At 41.6% G+C, this 14,302-nt stretch overlaps 1 protein-coding gene across 2 annotated transcripts in view; it reads left to right on the top strand.

Annotated features, from left to right (window-relative positions):
- srbd1 (S1 RNA binding domain 1) overlaps positions 1-14,302 on the top strand; it is a 117,153-nt gene that overhangs the window by 23,112 nt on the left and 79,739 nt on the right. For both annotated transcript variants that reach the window (XM_076743808.1, XM_076743807.1), the window contains exons 15-16: positions 2,603-2,694; positions 5,146-5,228. In XM_076743808.1, coding sequence (XP_076599923.1) covers positions 2,603-2,694; positions 5,146-5,228 — 175 coding nt within the window. The remainder of the gene's footprint in view (positions 1-2,602; positions 2,695-5,145; positions 5,229-14,302) is intronic.

The raw sequence follows: 14,302 nt of genomic DNA, 5'->3' as shown, positions 1-14,302 counted from the left end.
TGCCTTAATCGACCAATCTCTCCATTTCTCTCTTTGCCGTTCTGTCACTCTTTCTCAAACAAAATACCACATAAGGCACTGCCACGCTTTTGCTGGCCCTACACTGACAGCTAACCCTGTCTCTGAGCGAGAGTGCAGAGGGAGGTCAGAGGTGTGCCTTCTGTGTTTTCTTTCCACGTGGCATAATTGAAGGCCTTATCTATCTTCGTACCCCGATGAGCGAGAGCGACATGAGATGTTTTCACATTATCTTCTATGTCTTACTCAGCATGAAGTATTGTGTGTGTCTTTGTGCGTGTGGGACAGAGTGTGTCGGGTTAATGACCAGCTCTTCTTTGACCTCCTTGAAGGTCATGTGCCAGTGCTCGTTAGTCGTGTCACCATGGCGATATGTCAGCTGTCAGCGCGATGGATAGGGAGCTGACAAAAAGAACAGTGAGGCGGAGGAAGGAATGAATAGAGAGGATGGGAAAGAGGGAGGGAGGACAAGTTCATTTAAATGTGATTCTCATCAGAAGGCCTCTGCCACTCCTCATTAACAAGATACTTGTAATTGGCAAGGTTGGCAAGGTCCAGGCCTCTGGGATGGGGTGTGTGTGTGTGTTTGTGTGTGTGTTTGTGTGTGTGTTTGTGTGTGTGTGTGTGTGTGTGTGTGTGTGTGTGTGTGTGTGTGTGTGTGTGTGTGTGTGTGTGTGTGTACACACACCACAGAGGGCCTCATTCTGAGTCGTGGGCATTGGGGAGGTGCTGACCCCCCTCCCCTCGTCATATTGGTCAGCCCTGAGGAAAAAGCCCCCCTTTCTTCCTCCAGCTCTCCCCCTCTCTCTCTCCATCCACCCGAGAGAATAGAAAGACTCAACCACATGACAGCTTCAGTTGTATTTCAGGAGCATGAACACGGGTATCAGTGGCTTTGTTGTCCCACCATCCTGTCTGTGTGGTGATGGATGATAAGCGGCCTACTTTCGACTGAATGCATTAACATGGGAAATAGTGCCATTTGTTCATTTTCAAGACGTACTTGTTAAAACCATCAGTAATACAGAAATTGGCCTCTGAACTTCGGCTCAATTAAATTATTCTTTGCAAGTTGATTTATCGGTAGTGGTTTGAAAAATGAATCAGACTTTTTTATTCATCTTAAGATCTTGTGCAATAACTCGTTTAAATATGTGCAATCTCTGTCATTCACTACTGATTGTAATTGCCAACCTGTCATTTCTTTCCAAGTGCATCGAATTTAAGTTAATTAAAATGTTGTTTTGTATTTCCGCCCACACTGACTGGAACGTTTGGTCCCAGTTACTACCTTTAAAGGAACCAAATGGTTCCTTCGACCTGTTGATGTCTGTGTTACCACTGGAGTCTAAAGACCCGTGAAGATTCGGAAAATTAATCTGGCGTATGAAAAAATACTGCTGCTTTTTACAAGTAAATTTTGCATGAGACTATTCAGTAACATACATTTATTGTATGCATTCTTCTGTAAGTGCTGTTGATGTGTTGAAGCACAGTGATCAAACAACAAAGTCCCACCTGCAAAGTTCCTGTACTTTTGGAAAGTACGACAAACAAACAACAAAAATGATAAAAAGCCAAATTAGTAAAATAATAAAACCATATAAATAAAGCATTTAAAAATACTTAATAAATAATTGATAACAGTGGACAGGATGACAACATAATAATACCATAATCTCATAGTTTATTATTTAATTATGTTTTGTATTATTCTGAATCTGCAAAGAAAACAGTACATTTATTTCCCGTGGAATTGTAATTGAGTAGAAGCATAAAGTAGCATAAAATGGAAATAAATAAAGTACAAGTGCCTCTAAATTGTACTTGAGTATATTACTTCAGTAAATATACTTAGTTACTCTGCTGTTTTGTCTTCAGGTCAACACTGGAAAGACACTGACGAATAGCAGTACATCACAATGGCCTCTTGGTGGCAGTAGCGTCACATAAATTGGAGGTGCGCGGCCGGCGGTCTGCTGACTCAGTGTCCTGAGCTTTATCGAACACACAGGCACATCATACTGACTGCTATCAAAGCGTCAGTCTTCTAAATGTGAAAATGTGGTCAGATCAGTGTAAATAAAAGTATCTGTGCTGTACTTTAAGTGGATAAAAATGATCTCACTCAGTGATCCGACTCACTAAACTACCTATACTGAATATGTTTCATATGCAGCCAGCGGCTCATACATGACAGGATCAGGATTTATGTGGTTCTTTTCACCAGATGTCAGTTGAATCAGACTTCTTAATGGCATTTCAAAGATTGTATTTTAGCTGTTAATGTCAAGACAGAGCTACTAGTTATTTTGGCCAGTCGGACTCAAATGAGAAACAAGTCTGAGGCGCTGTCAGTTGCATTGTTTTAGGTGCAAGGCACTGGTGATTTTCCTTAATAGCTTTACCATTATGTCTTTCAAGCAGCGATAACTACTCTATGTTTTTTCCTTCGTCCCAGGGCACCGCTCTCTTTCTCCTTCTCCTCCTCTGGCCAGCCTTATTCCCTGTTCCTATATCATCTCCCTCTTTTTCTCTTCCTCTCATTCTTTGACTTTTTTTTCCTCTTCCCTTGTTTCCCCAGTATAACCAATGAGGCCGGAGCATCCATCTACAGTGTGAGTCCTGAGGCGGTCAAAGAGATGCCAGACTTGGACCCCAACCTTAGGAGTGCAGGTATGTTAGCCATTATTCTTATAATTTTTTGCCATGCTTTTAATTGGCCTTCATCTATGGCAAAGCTGCTGGTGTTGTGAAAGACACTGTGTACCTGAGGTTCTCAGGTGACATGTTCAAAATTGTTTTCTCCAACCAGCGATTATGAATGTACAATGATCACTTCATTGACTAATTGTTTCAGCTCTAACATATTAGAGTCTTGGTCTTGGTGTTTGGTCTAAGTAACTCTCGGTGATGATAATACTTGTGAGGACAATGTATAGCAGTTGAAAAGCACCACTTAACTTTCACACACTAACAAATTACAATTTAGTGTATATTATGTAAGCAGTCGTTTAAATTTCTGTCAGAAAATATGCCTGGAGACCCTCCCTCTTATTGGCAACATACAATGTTGTCACATTTTCAGTGGATTTCTGGCATCGCTATTAGCTTCTCCTGTGTCTCTCCTCTTACTACATCACTGAAAATGCAACAGAATAAAAGAGAATTTGGGAGAACCAATGTTTCTAGCAGACTTCCTCTATAAAAGCCATAAATCAAGCGAGGCTGGATTATTCCTCGCTAGTTTCCTGTGGTCAGCAGCACTGAGAGCCACGGAGAGCCATATTTATACCCCTAATGAAAGCCATGAGAAATCTACAGCGTTTGACTTTGGATGGACATAAAACGAGGGGGTGCTGAGGCTGGACACTGTCGTTACAAAGTCAGATGTGGCGACAGAGTGTTTGTGTCTGTTTTACCTTTTGGTGCTGTGTGTGTTTCCGCCTCTGTCTGTCCGAGTGCCCATGTAACGTAGTACGTGTGGAATTGTAAGTTATAGGCACCTTCCATCTGCCTCGTCTCTTTGTTGGGAGATCTAGGGACACCTAGTGGTGACAGGTAATATTTCAGCCATTCTCCAGGAGGGCTGTTTTTGTGTTCTGAGCTCCTCTTCTCTCTGATTCTCTGACTACAGATCAGTTTGGTCGCTCATTGACAGCCTGTTGCGGTATGGCAGTCAATGCGTGCTGTATCTCCACTAAAGTTCAAATTAGTTTCGGCCAAACTTTTTTTTCCTCTTTGTCCTCTGCAACAAAATCAGTGCATCCACATCGCAGCTGTCGTCCCGTCCTACCAGGATGCTGCACGTCACATTCTTCCTCTTCTCCTGAGCGATGTGTCTGGGCTTTTCCTCTCTCATCGGTTTCTCCATCGCTTCCCATTTTTTGTATTTTTACTCATAAATTTTCAATAAGTGCTGGAGAGTTATGCTGGACTCATTTTACAAATCGGCTCCTCTCAGAGAGAGAGAGAGGAAGGGGGAGAGAGTCAGAGACCGAATAGATTGAAAGAGTACTGGGGAGTTTTGGTGGTGCACTGAGCAAGGCCAGGGTTGAAACTCCATCCCTGTCTAAATATTATCTCAGGCAGCAGCCTCCCACCGCAGCCAGAGGAGAGAGAGGAGAGAGAGGAGAGGAGAGCCATTGATTCCAGACGCACTCCCTCTACTACATCCCATCTCTCTCTTTCTTTGTCTATCCGTTCTGTGTCAGAGATCCAAGTCTGATGCGTCTCATGCAGCACACTAGATCACTGACCTCTGAGATTCAAGCACACACATAATGCACACATAAGAGACGGTGGTAAGCACCCACACAGGAAACACAGGAAGGATGCAGAGTGTGTCGTGTAATTTTTGATTCACTTGGTGTTTCAGAAGCTTAAATTCGATGGTCAATATCTCTTCCTTGGCAGAGTTCAAATTGTTAAATTACTAGATAACTTGAGACTATATATGAATGGCTGAATTGCGTTTGAACAAAGAAACACCAGTGTAAAGTGTTTACACCCAGAGCTGCCACGTCCTTTGTCTTTTACAGGGACAAGAATGCGAAGTAATATGGTTGTGTTTTTCTCCCTGTCTGTGTGCCTGTGTGTGTCGGGGGGGGTGATGTCATGTATTATGGTGTGTATGTGAGCAAGGTTGTTTGTAATTTTTCTCCTTGTCACTGCACCCTGCCAGTGTATTCATGGAAAAGACATTTGGCTTTATGTGCAGCAGCAGGCTGAAGCCTTACAGACTCCATCGTTAAAAGCAGCCCTCCTTTCCTCGATACAGACTGTGCGTGTGTGTATGTTTGTGTGCTATGTTTGGCTGTGTGCGCCTGTGGTTAAATGAGTGGTTTTAAAGGTTCATGTCTCCAGCATCCATCAGGAAGCTAAATGACAGGTGCAAAGACTCCATTTGAAAGCCAGCTTTAATTATTATTACTGGGGGTGGAGGAATGACAATTAGGTTTGGCCTGCCCTCAGGCCAGCGCTGTCATATGCAGACAATTTGCATATGCAGTAATTATAAATAATATGGATTTGCATATTCAATAACAGATAGCAGGTTCATGAAAATGACAAATCATAGAGTCTCATGAGACATAGAATTTAATGTGTGTGTGTGTGTGTTGACAGTGTCCATTGGAAGACGTGTCCAGGATCCGCTGGCTGAGCTTGTGAAGATTGATCCTAAACACATCGGCATCGGAACATATCAGGTAGGTGTGCCTTGTGTTTTTCTGTTGGGATGCTCCTCGTGTGTGACAGCTTCTTGTCCCTGGGCTGTGGAACATCTGTTGTGAGTTAGACTGAAGCAATGAGTAGAGGAGTGTGTGTGTGTGTGTGTGTGTGAGGATGTTAAAAGCACATTAACAATAAACCATGATTGTACACACATGCGTACTGTCTGTGGTAGTTACTTATGTGCTATAAAACAGCAAATGTGCAGAGATTTGGCACGTGTATTTTTAATTTTTCTCTTTATTTTCTCATTTATTTAACCCGTATGGTCTCTTTAGGACAGTCCTAACCAAAATGGCAGCATGATTACGTTACATGAACCAGCAGCTACCATCCGCAGACAGAATAAGAGTGAGGAAAGACATTAAAACACATTATAACCACAATATTTTTCAACAAAAAGTAAAACTAAACAAACAGCTGCACTTACCTGTTTCTGCTGCTCCGGTCTGCTGTTAATTTGACTGTTTTCACTCAGACGTCGTGCAGAGTTTAGGTGTGGCTTTTGCATTTCAGGCGAAACAAAGAAAGCAGAAATTAGGACATAAAGGCAATGTGAGTGAGGGACTGGAGATGTGAAAGGACGCATGATAAAACCTTAAACAGGTCGAGAGAAGAGAGACAGACAGGGAAGTAGATCAACATGGCTGAGGCCTGTGTCAACAGATGATGCTAAGAGTGACAGCTAATTCAATTAACGGAGATCAGGCATGACGTATGTTTGGATGTTTGTTTTTTCATGTGTGCTTTCTGCTCCTCGTCCATGTGCGTTCGAATGTGTGTGGAGATGAAACAACAGTTAGCTCACTGCACGTGTGTGTGTGTGTGTGTGTAATTGTGTGAGAAAGGCAAGACAAGCATTAGGTCAGTGTCTACTATTTACACCAGCTATTAATTCAGTATTGTTCTCCATGTATGGCAGTTTTTTGGATGACAAAGGCAAGTAGAATAAGGTCAAATTTTCTGACTGACAGCGACACATAAGGAAACCTACAGAGAGTAATGTCGTAGTCATCCAATTGACAGTCTGCCTTGTATGTCTTAGGTTTTCTTGATTTATTATTTATTTAAAAGGCAGAGGCATGATCAGGAGAAGAGTGTTTATTTAGTAATTTTATGGTTCAAGTGTTCAATTAGGGCAATAAGATACAAGTGTCAATTTAAGGACAAGTAGAGGGCAGCAACAAATGAGAAGGAGGAGAGAGACAGGGGTTGAAAAGGACAGCAGAGGGTGACAGAAGTCAAAAGAAAAGGATAATAGGGAGGATTGTGGGTGAGGGGGGAAAATGGAGATTTGAAAGAGAAAGGAGAAGGTCACATGGTGCAAGTGCTGGTGCTTATGTATGTGTGGCTGAGTGTGTTAGGTCACAGGCCCGTGTCTCTCATCACGTCCTGACTGGGCTCTCTGGGGTGCCCGGGGTTCTGCACCTCCCGCTCTCAGATCATGTGACTAGGTCAACAAATGATAATATAACCGGATAAATAAACTCTGGGTGCTGACAGATATGAGATGGGACATCACGTTGACCTGCGTGTCGGCTCAGGCAAACTCACACACACGTACACATCATCCTTTTCTGTCTGAGGTTTCAGTGTGTGTATGTGCTTGTGCATGTGCGTGTGTATACATTACATATGTAGATGTGGGAGAATGGGTGTGAGAAAAGGGTGCTCATGCATGTGTGTGTTTTCTAGCAAGTTCTTTTGTGTGATTCATGGCATTTCGAGCTTTCTGAAAGTTTATTGCCATTACACCCGAAAAGCATAAGGGCAGATGTAACTCTAGACAGCTGGCACAGCATGCTCTCCCTTTCTCTCTCCCTCTGCTGACTCAGTGAGTGACAGCTCTGAGAGAAAGGAGGAAATGAGCTGAGGGCTAAGAAAGTGAGGCCCATTAAAATCAGATTGGACGTAACTATTGGTGTGGGAACACTGTTTTCACTGCAGCACCACTGGCTGACAGGACTTTCTGGATACTGAGTTTGCCAGATACACGTCTGCTCGAATGGAGAGCCAGCGTTATTAGTATTTTTTAAAAATCGACAGAACGGTGCAATACGTTTAAAAAGCTGCTGATCGTCTTATTGATTTGAGATACTTGCATGGACAAACTTTTCAGGAGTCCTGGATAATTAGACACTTAGTGGGTGTGGCCCTTGGACATCTCCTCATCTGTCAATCAGCTCTTTCTGTTGCTCTGGTCTGTTGACAGCTGGGTAATTCCCAGGGCGGTGAAACTAACTGCTACTGGAAAATACACACACAGACACACACTGCTGTGTAAGAAAACATTGCCCACAAGCCGGATATTAAAGAAACTGTCACTCTTCCCCTCACCTCTTTCAACCGCTTTCCTTCTCCGGCTCCGTCGTTTTGCCAGAATTTTCCTGCTCTTGTTCCAGTGACTCCCCTTCTTCTGCCTTCTTTTCATGCCATATTTTTTCTCTCTTTAAAATCATGGTACAACATGTATCTTTAACAAGTTTGGATTTGCTGCTCGGTGTCACAACGTCAGCTGTTTGAACCAGATAATCAAGTGTGGCGAGGAAATTAAGAGTTTGGATAGGTCTGAGGTTGGTAAAGGAAGTTGCAACCAATAAGCCATTGATCAGCTGATGGAGGCCGATAACATTATCTATATTTGAGGGTTTAAAAAACTGATATATCAGCCAAAAGACCATATTTTTGTCATGTATGTCCCACAATCGTGCTCATACCAGTATATTTGTGATAAATCAGCTTCTAAAATAAGGCTCTCTTGCCAGTGTAGTTTTCCAGCTTCATTGTAGTTATTTTCTATTTATGATTCTAGACTTTTGTAGAGCCTCATTTTTTTCCTTTCTTGTCTTCTGTGTTTGTTATGCACCAAAATACCAAGACAAATTCCTTGCATGTGAAAACATACTTGCCACTAAACCTGATTCTGACTCGTTTATCAAGTGTCACTAATGTCAGTAGAAGAAGTCAAATGAGGGTTCATTAGTTAAACTTTCGTCGCGCTTTTGCCTTTGAGATATTCAAACCATTTCCATATAATTGACGTCTTCTCACCTCTTTTGTCAACATCCTTCATTGTTTTGGAGGATAATGCGACACTTGAGCATAAAGTCTGGCTTTGTTAAACCGGCTGTGGATTAAGAGGGGCAGCAGGTGACTCTGGGCCAAGTTTGTGTTTTGCTTGTTCGACAGGTGTTTGATAAACTGACCAAACTGTCTCCCTTCTGTTGCACTCATCCCGTTGTTGACTCCCGTGAAATGTATCCTGAAGGCTGTTTCATTCTCTCCGCTGTGGGTTCTGCTCCGAAGTTACGCTGCTGTCCACTGTCTGTGTTTGAGGAGCTCAGCCCCGCCCTCGAGCAAACAGGAAGTGCCACAGAGAGGCAACCGGCTTTTAGGCCCCTCAGTTCCATTCATTATTTTTGCTCTTTTCCAGAGTGCATCCACATTCACATTCTTCACTGATAGCTCAAATGATGTGGTGTGGTAGGAAATGAGTGTGTACTTTGATGTGCAAACTGCATCCTGACTGGCTGTTGTCATGCGTATGTCTGCTGTGTAATAGGTTGTTAGAGCTATCCGTATCGAGTAAAAATGTCCAAGTTATCATCTTTATCAGCAGAGATTATTTCATCACCAATCCCTAGTTTGCATTTGGTTAAGAATTCAGTCGACTGAATTTGATCTTTTCACTTACAGCCAGTGCAGATGATGTCACTTTGCACACTAAGGCTGCTGTGCCTGTAGTGCTCTGTGTGTACAGCCATGAAAATGTGTTTGTGTGCGCTTGAGCATGCTATGTTTCACTCTCAAATGGTTGTGCCTAGAGGGGAGACAGGAGCAGACAGAGCTGAGAGAAGGAAGGAGAGCGAGAAATGGAGGGTTGACAGTGATTGATAGTTTCTGTCTCTGCGTTTTTTGAGGCGTGGGAAAAAAAAACAGGCGCTAAAAACTTAATCAGTGGCAGAAGCTGACAAACATTATCTGCTACCATTTGAATTATTTCCCTCAGGTCCAGCACTGCTTGTGTGTGTGTGTGTGTGTGTGTGTGTGTGTGTGTGTGTGTGTGTGTGTGTGTGTGTGTGTCTGTTGACTAAGGTTGGGAAATGAGTCAAGCTTGTATCCTTGCATGTAGAATGGATTTAAACTCAAGCCAATTCTGGGCTTATTCAACAATTTAGTAGATATTTACTGGCTGTTGTCATGTCAGGTTTCTTATTCTAGTGAGTTGACATTGAGTGAGGATGGGTTAAGTACTTACTAAGTACTTTGTTTTTAGAGGTACCATTAAACATTTGAGTTGTACATGCTTCATACGGGAGGAAATTAAATCAGTGGTTGAAGGGCAAAACACAAACAAACGTAACATGAAAAGGAAGTAAAAGTGTGTTTTTGGATCTTTACAATGATAATCTAAAATCAGCTGATCTGACCATAAACTGCTGGGTATAAATTTTCTCTTTTGAGCCAAAAAAATACACAAATTACCTCACCCTCTTTTTTATGCAGGGGTATATTTCTTAATACATTTTGCCCAAATAGTCCAAACTGATTTTATTCTAAGTAGAAAATCCTTCTCATGCCAGTGTGTCATTTGGACTTCCTGTGCCCTTCTTGAACCTTATTCTGTTTTGATTTTCTCATGCTCTGTTTTGCAGTCCCTCAGGTAATGTGTGTGTGTGTGTGTGTGTGTGTGTGTGTGTGTGTGTGTGTGTGTGTGTGTGTGTCTGTGTGAGCGTGTGTGTGAGTGAGTGATTGTTTTGCAGGAAGTTGAGAAATAGCCACTAGGCATTCATGAAAGGTGTTGGAAAAACATGAAACCATCTCCTTGCTGTCATATCACTTTCAGCTGGTGATTTACGACAAGTATTTAACTATGCACATTCTCACATGTGCGCACACACGCGTGCATGCACACACACACACACACACACACACACACACACACACACACACACACACACACACACAGACTATAAGCTCAGCCTATTTGCCTGTAGTATGTTCAGTATGTTCATGGGGTAGGTCTCAGAGGCCTTATCGAGGCTGTCAGTCAAGGAGTACATGGCCTTCAGATAACCCCGGTAGAATTCCATGATTTTCATGATGCAAAAAATCGGAATTTGGAATCGGAATTTGATTTTCCACCACATAATTAGACACTTTCTGATAGAATTCAGAAAAATTAAGCGAAAAACAGAATTCTGAAAAAAAAAAAAAAACAGTCTGATTTCATAACTCAGGCTCCCTGTTAGTTTGGGTCATTCAGGTCATTGATTATCAGAGAGTGAAGCAGCAGTTTCACAGCGTTGTCAGAACACATTCAGGAAGAGTAAAGTTAAAATAATGACTTCTATTTTCTTCCTTTTGGGAGTCACAAACATTTTAGAAAATTTCCAGACAGCAAACTCTTTTACCTTTGCAGCTTCTAGTCTTTCCTCTCATTAAAGCTGCCACCTCAACAGCCAGACGACTGAAGCTTCTTATAGGGGTTCAGATGCCCCTCTGTATCTGTCTCCACCTGTGAACAACCCTCCTGCAGCCTCACTTGTCACTTATGCCAATATTTTGTAATGTTGTTTCTTCTCAAGTTGCTGCATGAGTGGCCTAATTTTTTGCTTGCTAGCATTGATTGCTTTCCTCTAGTGAAGCCAAGCAGTACTCCAATTGCAAACAATTGTAGGAATTACTGTGTATTTCTGGAAAGTGTTCAATGCTTGGGAAATTACCATATTCTAATTCACCATGCCTTTAAATTTAAGAATGAATGAGCTTTAAAAATACACCCGATTGATCAAACAGTAACTTAGCCCCCCTCCCCTGACATGAAAAGAACAGAAATATGAAAATAAGCCTGATTTGCAAGACAGGAGGAAAAAGTTTCTCATGTCCCAGGCTGAATGCAATGAAGTGAGGCCAAGTGCCATTTGATCCTACTGTTTGTAATCATCTTACAGCTATCCTAACATCATTTACTGCCCTCAGCCAATCTGGCTCCAGCACGGAGCTCTTAGTGGCATCATTCAGAAACGGTATTTCATGCTGTCAGTCCAAAGACCTCCGCCATCACAGTCATTCAACACCTCAGCTCTCAGCAGAAGAGGAAGCTTGTTTTGGTTTTCGGGCTTTCTCTCCTGCTCTGTATTTCTCACCATTCTCTTTTTCTCTATCTCTCTCTGATTGACATGCGGTAACATGGCAGCGTTTAAGTGCTCAAGGTGCAGACAGAAACACTTTGTTCTTGTGCATTGGTTGGCTGGCTTCGACTGGTTTCCGGCCAATCCAAACATGACCTTCACACGTACGGATCCAGTCCAATGGCTCTGGATGATTTTGAGGTTTGGGCGATTTTGAGGCAGTTTTAAAAATGGATGATGGCGCATCTATGGGGTGGATGGAAGTAGTTTGTAAAGGTCTGCCCACAGGATTGCAAGATGGGCTTGTGTCCTAAGGTCAAGATAGAGGATACATTTAAAAATAGTGTTTGTTTAAAAATGTGTTTGATGTCTTCTGGCATTGTGTCACTGTGACCTTTTCTTGTGAATACTTACAGTAAGAAATAAGACATGAGAGAGGAAGCTGTAATTTAAGAAGTGTAGAGAAGGCGGAGTAGCTGAATGCTTCACAGTCATCTGAATATACAAACACCCAACTGAAGGAAGACACATCAATGTCCAGGATGATAATTCTGAAGCTCACTGGACAGTTTACCTCGAGCTGAGATAAATGAAAGCACAAGAGGGCGAAAGAGGGATGCATGGATTGAGCGATAGAAAGATACGGGACGACATGCTCCAGTGGTGCAGTCAGTGCCACTGTAAACTGAGAGGAGCACCATGAGGGCCTCTGGACAGACACACACACGCTGGATTGTGTGTATGTATGTTTAATAGAGCAGAACTTGCTTGTTTTCTGTAACAGTTACTCTCTTCCACACATTAAATCACTGCTGCCGGTGCCAGAGATCTTATCTTTTCGCCCAGATTGCTATTATTACTAAGCCATATCACAGGGTTTGGGGCTTCTGTACAATGAACAGAAATACATTGTACAGTAATAGCTCAGCGGCATCAGCTTTGCTTATATGTGCAGTATTATTTTCCCTTTGGCAATAAATTATATTTAAAACAGGGTCGTCCAAACTCCTAAAGTAAAACTTGATGGTGGGTTGGACCAAAAGCAAACACCTATTGCATTGTTAAAATGGAAGATGGTACCAAGATCCCAACTTCCCCTAAGGGTCCAGTGATTAAGGAAATCTACTTGCAGAAATGGAATATAATATTCACAATTATGTTTTCATTAATGCATAATCACCTGAAACTATTGAGGTGTTTATATCTACAGAGGGAGCAGGTCCCCTTCCACAGAGTCTGCCATGTTTCTACAGTTTGTACTTTTTACATTAACTCCAGGTTCTCCTACACGCTTGGAAAAGGAGGAATGAGGCGATGAAAAAATATAAGCACATTGATTTAGATTAAATTGTTTTTCCAATTTTCTTTTTCATCTGGAATTAAATTATTACTTACTAAAGTTAAGCTGCACTTTCACTTCAGTTTTTCCCATCCCTGTCTGAGCACAGTTATGTACTGAAGTGCACGAGCACCTCTGTGTTACACTACCTTACATCATCCCGTACTGCTCCCACCTCTATAAGGTTTCAATAAGGCTGTGAGAGCACAGTCATTGTGGTTTATCTGCAGGTTAAAGCCCACACACACACACACACACACACACACACACACACACACACACACACACACACACACACACACACCCCTCCACCTTTCTCGTGTGAAAACACTCTCTGGTGTGACATTACAGGTGATTACCTTCTTCTCATCCCTGACTATCTCTGTCTCTCTCCTGTTTCTGTAACCACTCACCGGAACTCATAAAACTTTAAGTCTGAGTTTTATGAGACATTCTTATTGTTTGGAAAGTTATTTTTATTGTCTCCAGAATGCCTCTGGCTGCAGTTCCACAGCATTCACACCAAGAATCAGGTCACATGAGGAGTCACCAGTGCTGCAAAACTGTTTGTTTTGCTGCCAGTGTTACATCATTCAACACTTTTAAAGAAAGTTTCACCATCAGGACAAATATAAATGAAACCTGAGCTCATGAATACAACATATCAGATTAATGAAAAACAGTAACTAATTACTGAGATGTAATTTAAGTAGTATTGATATATTTTCTGTGGAACTGTGTATTTCTATATGGAACCCCAGTGTTGAAGATTAGTTAGATAAATGATGAATAATGACTTGAATAAATACTTGAAGCAATTATTTGTGAAACTATTAAAACTGAACTCATTATAATGTAATTTCATCATAGTTATTTTCAGTTTTGTTCGAGTTTTTAAAATTTCAAAATGCCCCTTTTTGAAAGTCTCATAATGTAATTTTTCATGACAGTGATGTTGTCACCGCCCTGTCACCTTTCAGCCAATCACATGCCCCCGTGAGCAAGCTCAAAAATTGCTGCCAGCTATTAGCTGGGGCACGCTATGTGATTGTTGTTATAAAAGTGACAGTATGAAACAAAATATATCAGCATGAAAAGTGACATGAAGAACTAAAACTTCTATATATTATTATTGATATCTGTTGTCATCTGATTGCACATTTGTTTATGCTTTTCAAGTTGCAAGTATAATTAACTAGATATTGTCAGCTGTAATGTCATTAGAGTGCAAGTATTTTCCCTGAAATTAAAAGTTCAATGATTATAAAAACACAAATTTAGATCAATCAATCATTGACACAAAATGCCTAATTCCAACATATGAAATGCATTACTTACATCAGATGTTGACACAGTGTCCGCCCTCTCAACATCACATCTTGGTAATACGAATATAAAGAAAATATTTAAGTATGTTAATCACCCATGTGTGCCAATCTCATAATTATGATCGTTGTTGACAGCTGTTGCAGTAAATGCAGCGTAGATTGTTTGCTTTGGCAGTTTGGGAGAATACCTGAGTGAAATCTTGAGCCAAACAGTTTCCAGCTGATAACGAACCCGGCTGGGTGCTTCCTTT

Source organism: Chaetodon auriga, chromosome 11, assembly GCF_051107435.1.
Source record: "Chaetodon auriga isolate fChaAug3 chromosome 11, fChaAug3.hap1, whole genome shotgun sequence".
NCBI lineage: Eukaryota > Metazoa > Chordata > Actinopteri > Chaetodontiformes > Chaetodontidae > Chaetodon > Chaetodon auriga.
This window is presented reverse-complemented; position numbering and strand designations above follow the sequence as displayed.